The 7,500-nt window shown below is 42.7% G+C and overlaps 3 protein-coding genes across 3 annotated transcripts in view; all 3 read right to left on the reverse strand.

The window, feature by feature from the left end:
* The window catches only part of LOC110172051 (paxillin-like), a 46,853-nt gene extending 46,582 nt beyond the window's left edge, over positions 1–271 (reverse strand). The window contains exons 1-2 of the mRNA XM_055161005.1: positions 248–271; positions 23–86 (exon numbers count right to left, since the gene is read on the reverse strand). Coding sequence (XP_055016980.1) covers positions 23–86; positions 248–271 — 88 coding nt within the window. The remainder of the gene's footprint in view (positions 1–22; positions 87–247) is intronic.
* rplp0 (ribosomal protein, large, P0) overlaps positions 1–7,500 on the reverse strand; it is a 230,359-nt gene that overhangs the window by 62,052 nt on the left and 160,807 nt on the right. The window lies entirely within an intron of this gene.
* LOC129411100 (piggyBac transposable element-derived protein 4-like) lies at positions 937–2,078 on the reverse strand. Its single transcript, XM_055161006.1, has 3 exons — positions 1,886–2,078; positions 1,144–1,597; positions 937–991 (listed from the first exon to the last, which is right to left on the reverse strand). The coding sequence occupies exons 1-3, from the start codon at positions 2,076–2,078 to the stop codon at positions 937–939; spliced, it is 702 nt and encodes a 233-aa protein (XP_055016981.1).

Genomic DNA, 7,500 nt, shown 5'->3' on the forward strand with positions numbered 1-7,500 from the left:
AAAAAAAAAAAACTTTACTCACCTGAACACAGCAGCAGAAGTAAGATTAGTATAAATCGGTTAAACATATTTGCAGAGGGCAGAATCTGCAACAAAGATGTAGAAAGACAGAAAATACAAGAGGCGAGTGTATTAGTTTTGTTTGTAATATATTTTATAAATTTGTTATGTATACAAGGTTACTGTTTTTTGAAGTAAGTAAATAAATAAGTAAAGTATGATTAAGTGTCGTCTGTGCACCTCTCACTATGTCAGACATCATCTGTACCATCTCGTCGTCAGTCTTCTCCTCTGAGTGTGTTTGAGCAAGGCTGACAAAACTGTACACTACATTGTCCGCACATGTATTTGTTACATTCCGAGCAAACAGTCTGTGTTTTCTGGTCCTTTTTGTTGGGGCATATTTGACACCTCTTTCTTTTATTGCTTGTTTTTGGTCTGTTGTCCTCTTGCTCCTCCTCCTCCTCCTGCTCCCCCAAAGGGTCCCCTTCAGTCCTTGTCCGTGGCGTTGGCTTTTGCTTTGGCGTCTGCGTCGGCGTCACCGCCACAGAGGCTCTGTCCCTGTCCCTGGCAGCTTCTTCTTCTTCTTCTTCCTCCTGCCGCTGCCGCTGTCGCTGTCGCTGTTGAATGCCTTGAACCACAGCCAGGGACGTTTCCGTGCGAGACATACACCATCGCCTCTGGATGAGCGGCGTCACAAGTTCTTTGCCGAGTTGCTCCAGAAATATCCTTCTCTTGTTGCGTCTCGCTGACATCCACGTGGGGTTGAGCTCCCGCCACAGTACAAAGGCGTTGTAGGACGAGACGTCCAGGATGTTGTGAAAGACGTCATCCGCCTGCAGCTGTAGGCGCTAATAACCTTGTCCAGATTGTCAGATCCGCCCTTGTTGCGATTGTACTCGATCACCAAGTCAGACTTCCTCCCCCCTGCTCCTGCTATCGGTGCATCTTCTTCTTCTTCTGCTGCTGCTGCTGCTCCACGTTCCACAGGCTTGCACAGATGTTGCCACTTTGTACTCAGCAATAGTACATGATGGTTCTTCTTTGGCATATATGAGACCAGGACTGCAGGCAGAGGAGCAAAGAGATAAGCGGACGGCGGCGGCGGCGGGCTGCTGCTGCCGCTATTATTACTATTACTACAGTTTCTTCTTCTTCTTCTGCCGCTGCTGCCGCAACCGTGACCGCTGCCGCTGCAACTGGGCTAGGAGGAACACCTGCGGCAGCCAGGGCTTATTTTTGCGAACAGTGCCGACCAAAGTCAGGTCCCGCTCGAGAAAGAGCCTTCGTGCTAACTCGTAGGAGGTGAAAAAATTGTCACAAGTTACAGTGCGTTCCCCACCGAGTCCCTCAGTCAAATCCAAGACCACCTGCATGGCTAAATTAGTATTTCTACTGTTGTTGTTGTTGTTGCCGCTGCTGCTCTTGGCGGTGGTCTCGGTGTTTGTAGTCCTTCCACAATCAGCAGGCCTGTTCTTGCTGCCAGTGTAGATTTGCATTTTCCAGGCGTAGCTAGATCTTGTGTCACACGCAACCCAAGTTTTGAAGCTGTACTTTGCCGGTTTGTTTGGCATGTATTGGCGAAAAGTACATCTTCCTAAGTAACGCAAATAATAACAACAAAAAATGAATACAATTTGCATTTTTCCTTGTTGCTGAGTAGTATTACTACTACTACTACTACTGCTACTACTAGTTCACAACACTAGACACAAAACACTTTTCTAAACACTACTATTGTACTGTTACTGAATGAATAATGTTAATAAGTACCTACAGTAGTATACCTACAGTAGTATTACCTACAGTAGTATACTTACAGTATACCTACAGTAGTATACTTACAGTATACCTACAGTAGTATACTTACAGTATACCTACTTACCTCTGAACCGAACCAGTTGCTCATCCACGGTCACGTTTCGTCCCGGATTATACAAGTGCGGAAGCTGAGCCGCCCACAGGTCCCAGACCCGGCGTATGGCGGCGAGCTTATCCGTGGAGCGCCGTGTGCCTCTCGTGGCGCGGTCGTCGAAGCGGAGATGACGCGAATACATGTAAAAGGTTTTCAGGGACATGGTGGCGCGGAATACGGCCCTGCCCATGTGGGCGTCCCAAAGGCTGGCCGCGGCTTCTCCTCGCGATTTGAACACTTCCCATTTGAACACACTGACCCTAACCCATGGCGACAGCATAGACAGCCACGCTCGTCCTCCCTCCTCTAATCTCACCAAAGTTTGCTTTTTACGGGTGAACAAGAAAGATCGAGGGCCTGAGTTTATGTGCCTATGTTTACTCGCGCAACAAGGAAATAAATGGCGACAATACGAGCTATGGCGACGGAGCTGAACAAAGATCTTGGCCTGGAAAACACGGCCCTGGTCAAATCAATAGAAGAAACTATGGCAAAATATTTCAAAGAGGCTGAGGAAAAATCTGAGGCTCGGCATAAAAAACTTGAAAAGCACTTGGACAGTATGAAGGCCGTGCTCTCTCGCCATACTGAAGAAATCAAGACATTGCGCCAAGATACAGGCTCGCTCCCATGTGGCACGAGTGGAAAAGCAGTGGAGAACACGATACCGAGCTCATGAGGGCATCGACTCGGCCACTTCCGGAAGACTCTGCGCCCGCTTGCGGGTAATCGCTTTCTGAAGTTTTGCAGCGGATTATAGCGAGCATACATCTAAGCGTCGGAGAGCCTGCTATAAAACGATGCATGAGGCTCGTGTCAAAGGATTTGACGCATTTCTCCTGTACCAGACCGCTATCAAACTTCAGCGAGGGCACGAAAGTCATTTCTTCAGTGAACCCGCAAAAGCCGAAAAGTTCCTGGACTCCCTTGGTAAAGACTGAATGAATCTTCACTGGACACGCAGCCGAAAGGGTAAGTGAGATTATACGTGAACTGAAGATCTATAAACTCACGCCGTAGCATCTAGTTTGGGCTACCTTTGTTTTGTTTTTGCTTTTTTTTTTTTTCCCTCTCTCTCTCTTTCTTGCTAATGAAGATAAAATAACGCGAGGATTTGGACAGGCGCAGAGACAGCGGTATTTTTATTTGTATTATTTTTTCACTAGAACACCCTTAATAAAAAATCTCTGCTGCCTGGTTTGGTTCGTTTTTTGTTTTTGTTTTATTTCCCTCGATCAAGTAAATAAAGGGACTATATTTAAATCATGTTACATTTATAATTGAGGGGGGCGGAGGGGGGACTAAGCTCGTTCTATGACCGCTGGTACAAAAATCTGGGGGGGTTTGATGGGGCATCTTGTTTTTTTTTATTTAGGGGGGGAGGGGTATGTTCCAGGTTTCTTCTTCTGTACAAAGGTTATGACATCAAAGACTATACTTTAGATGGACAGAATTAACGTACTCTCTTAAATGCTCGTGGCTTGAATTCCCCTCCAAAGCGCCAAAGCATATTAGACTTATTGCAAAGGAAAAATACACATTTTGCATTCATACAAGAAACACATCATTTGGAAGCAGACACACACAAATTTCAGAACAAATATTTTAAAGTTGCAGCTGCTTCCTGCCATTCCAAAAAGAATAGAGGTGTCCTCATTGCAATTAGAAGGAATTTATCGTATATCAACCTGGGCAGAGGAGGTAGTAAAAATGGCCACATCGCATTTTGCTAAATTTTGTATAATGGTCTGAAAATTGCTCTAGTGTGTGTTTATGCTCCAAATGTTTTCAACTACCAATTTTATGATTCCTTGAACTCTATTTTGCTAGACCTGCCTGATGATCACCTTTTAATTGGAGGGGACTTCAATGCTGTGTGGCTCCACCACGAGGACAGATCAGGGCAGAGGCAGAGCAGTGACCACAAAATGGCTTCACGTGAACTTCAAAAGTTAGTTAAAGATGATGGCTTATGTGATGCTTGGCGACTTATGAATCCTGATGCCAGAGAATTTTCTTTTTATTCTGCACGCCACAAATCTTTCTCCAGAATAGATTATATATTTATTTCAAAGCCCTTATTCCAAACCATTTGCAGCACTGAAATGACTCCATGCGCTTTATGAGATCACAAAACAATATCTTGCTCATTTATACCAAAATCCAGCCAATCAAGGTCTCCCAGGTGTTTCTTTGTTATACAATGTTAAATATATGAAAACCCTTTCAGAGGAATTAGATTTCTTTATTGGAGTGAACCGAGACTCTGTAGATGACCCAAGAATACTATGGGAAGCAGTTAAAGGGTGCATACGGAATATTACAATAAGCTTTTCCTCACAACTAAACAGAGCAAATAAGCTTAAAATTGACAACCTGGAAACAGAAAGAGCTGCTATAGAAAGAGAAATGATGACTAATGTGACACCTGAAAACACTAAAACTCGGCAAGATAAAATTCAACAACTAAATGAAATATTAAGGCAGAAAGTTGAATTTCGGGTGCGGCAGAAACATGACTTAAATAGTGCCAGACCAAGCCGCCTTTTAGCCTATAAAATCCGTAACAATGAACAACTGGTAAATATATCTGCTATAGTCACTGAAGGAGGCACTGTCACCTCAGATCCTGAAAAAAATAATAGTACATTTAGGAATTACTACAAGAAACTATACACATCTGAAGTGACATAACAAAAAAGCCTGTAGTGATTTTAAGATCACTTAATTTATCTAAACTGCCTCCTGAATCTGCCAAGGCTTTAGAAATACCTGTAACATTAAATGAACTAAGTGAAGCCATTCATTCTATGAATATGTTTTAGGATTTGTTTTTTTGTTCTCTCCCCCTCCACTTTTTGTTGCAGAGTTTGAGTGTGGCAGGGGGCGTGGCTTCTTCAGGGGGCGTGGCTTCTTCCAGAGTAGATGAGACACACCTGCATCAATTCCTTCATCAGCCTCTGTATTTAGCCCTGGTTTTCTCACCACCACTTTGCCAGATAATTCCGTCCTGTTCGGTAGCGTCTCTCAGGCTCTTGGATATTTACCTGTTTTGCTTGTTGTCTGTTTTGGACTCACCTGCTCCTGTTTTTGCCCAAGTTTCTCCGTGGTCGTCTGCTGTTGCCTCTGGAGAAGCCGGCCAGCTCCCTGCCTCCTCAGCCTGCCTTCCGTTTGTAAAATAAACTGTTAAAACGTGACTGAGTCCTGGCTCTGCTTTGGGGTCCCTCTTGCCAAACCATAACAAATAAGGGTAAATGGCCTGGGTTAGATGGTGTTCCACCAGAACTGTATGTTGCTTTTTGGCCTCAGCTTGACCCTTTTACTCTTGGACATGATCAACTATTCAATAATCAAAGGATCTTTCAATGACAGCGCCAATGTGGCGATTATCTCTCTGTTACTCAATAAAGATAAGCCACCGACAGACTGCTCCTCCTACCGGCCCCTCAGTCTTCTCAACACAGAGCTCAAAGCCTTTGCAAAGATACTTGCTAGTCGACTAGAACAACATAAGCCTCAATGAATCCACTATGATCAAACAGGCTTCATCAAATCTAGATTAGCCTCTGATAACCTCCGACGCCTTCTCCATATCATAGAATCATCCTGTCAGTCTACAAATCTAAATGCCATTCTATCAGTTGATGGTGAGAAGGCATTTGTCCGGTTGGAATGGGGTTATCTGTGGGATGTGCTGCAGCATATGGATTTTCCGTCTGGTTTTATTAATATGATTAGAACCTTATATGCTAATCCCACTGCACTTGTGTTAACGGCTAATGTGTGTTCATCCAGGTTCACTGTGTCTCGTTCTTCACGTCAGGGCTGCCCCCCCATCACCACTTTTATGTTTGTTTATCTTTGGAACCTATCGCGCAATTAGTAAGACAATCAGGAAAAATGGCGCCGATCACAATCCATGATACAGCCCATTATATCTCCCTGTATGTGGATGATATTTTAATATACACTAATAACCCATCAGAATCAACACCATATCTTCTTAATATATTTGAACTGTTTGGAAATGTCTCTGGTTACAGGGTGAATTGGACTAAATCTGCTTTGATGCCTCTGGGATCAACAACATTAGATGAACCCTCTTATAGTATATGAGTATTACAAAGCATCAAATATTGAGGGGTTTATATTCATTCCTCTCTCAACTCCCTGATTGAAAACAATTATAAAAACTTGTTGCAGACCATAGATGGAGATCTTAAAAGATGGACCTCTCTTCCAATGTCATTTCAGGCTCGTTTGTCAGTAATCAAAATGAATCTATTGCCCCGCATTAATTTTTGGAGCTCTATGCTACCTTTAGCACCACCGCGAGGTTACTTTAAGAAATGACATTCTGTCATAAACACATTCTTATGGAATAAAAGGAAGCCCCAAATTAAGGCCACAACTCTACATAGTTTAAAATCTTCAGGAGGAGTGGGCCTCCCTAACTTTGAATGGTTCTCATGGTGTTTTGCATTAAGATCTTTAGCAGTATGTTTCAAATCTGGGAAATCTGCAGCATGGATACCAACTGAAGAGCAGATAATTAAACCTTACAGTATGCCCACTCTCTTATACTCTAAATTGCCACACAAAACCCTTAAAGGCCATTATGGATCCATTGTTACACATCTTATATCAGTATGGGACAAAGTCAACAGTTTTATGGGGATAGGTGACCAATCTTCCATAATTATTCTCTGCTAATTGACAAGAAACCATCTCTTTTACACCATGGGAGCACAAAGGGGTTACTAACTTCAGTAATATCATAGGCCAGAAAGGATTAAGAGAGTTCCATGATTTACAAAAATGCTTTAATCTACCAGGTACTTCGTTCTTCTTTTACCTTCAGCTGTGCACATTGTGGTCCCATGGTTTTCCTTGGGGATGCATGCTCAAAAATCACCCTCTTCATTCTATTTTGAACAAAGCAGAAAGCTCTGGTACGATCTCTGAATTATATAAACTAATTGTTAAGTGCACACAAAAAATTCTACCTGTCGAGCAGCTTTGGAAAATTGAATTGAGGGATCATCTGGAGTGGGATTGGAACCAGATTTGGTGCAACATTTTGCTTCCATCAAGGAATCCCAATCACCAGATGATTCATTACAAAATTATTTATAGATCTTATTTATACCCTAGAAGATTACACCAAATGAAAGTAAAAGACAATCCATACTGCAATTTTTGCATCGAACAAACTGTGGGCACTTATGTACATATGATATGGGAGCGCCCGGAGGTGGCACAATTTTGGGAAAATGTCACAAAGACAATGTCTAAATGAATACATGACATGTCCAAACTAAATCTGACAATTAACAATCTTCACATATCACTAGCAGGTCTTACAGCTGCCAAAAAAATGGTAATATCCCGGTGGAAATCAGTTCAACCTCTGACTGTGAGAGAACGGCTCTTATCTTTCAGAGAAATCGTTCAACTGGAGTTTTCTGCTGCTCGAATGCACGGAGCAAAAACCAAAAACATTTCTTGCAGTTCCAATCTGTTGATCAAACTGAGATCTGAATCTATTGTATAGTTGTTACCTGGAGATTTTTCATTATAATATA

Source organism: Boleophthalmus pectinirostris, unplaced genomic scaffold (genome assembly GCF_026225935.1).
Source record: "Boleophthalmus pectinirostris isolate CB_2022bp ecotype Guang Dong unplaced genomic scaffold, ASM2622593v1 HiC_scaffold_3, whole genome shotgun sequence".
In the NCBI taxonomy this organism is placed as follows: Eukaryota; Metazoa; Chordata; class Actinopteri; order Gobiiformes; family Gobiidae; genus Boleophthalmus; species Boleophthalmus pectinirostris.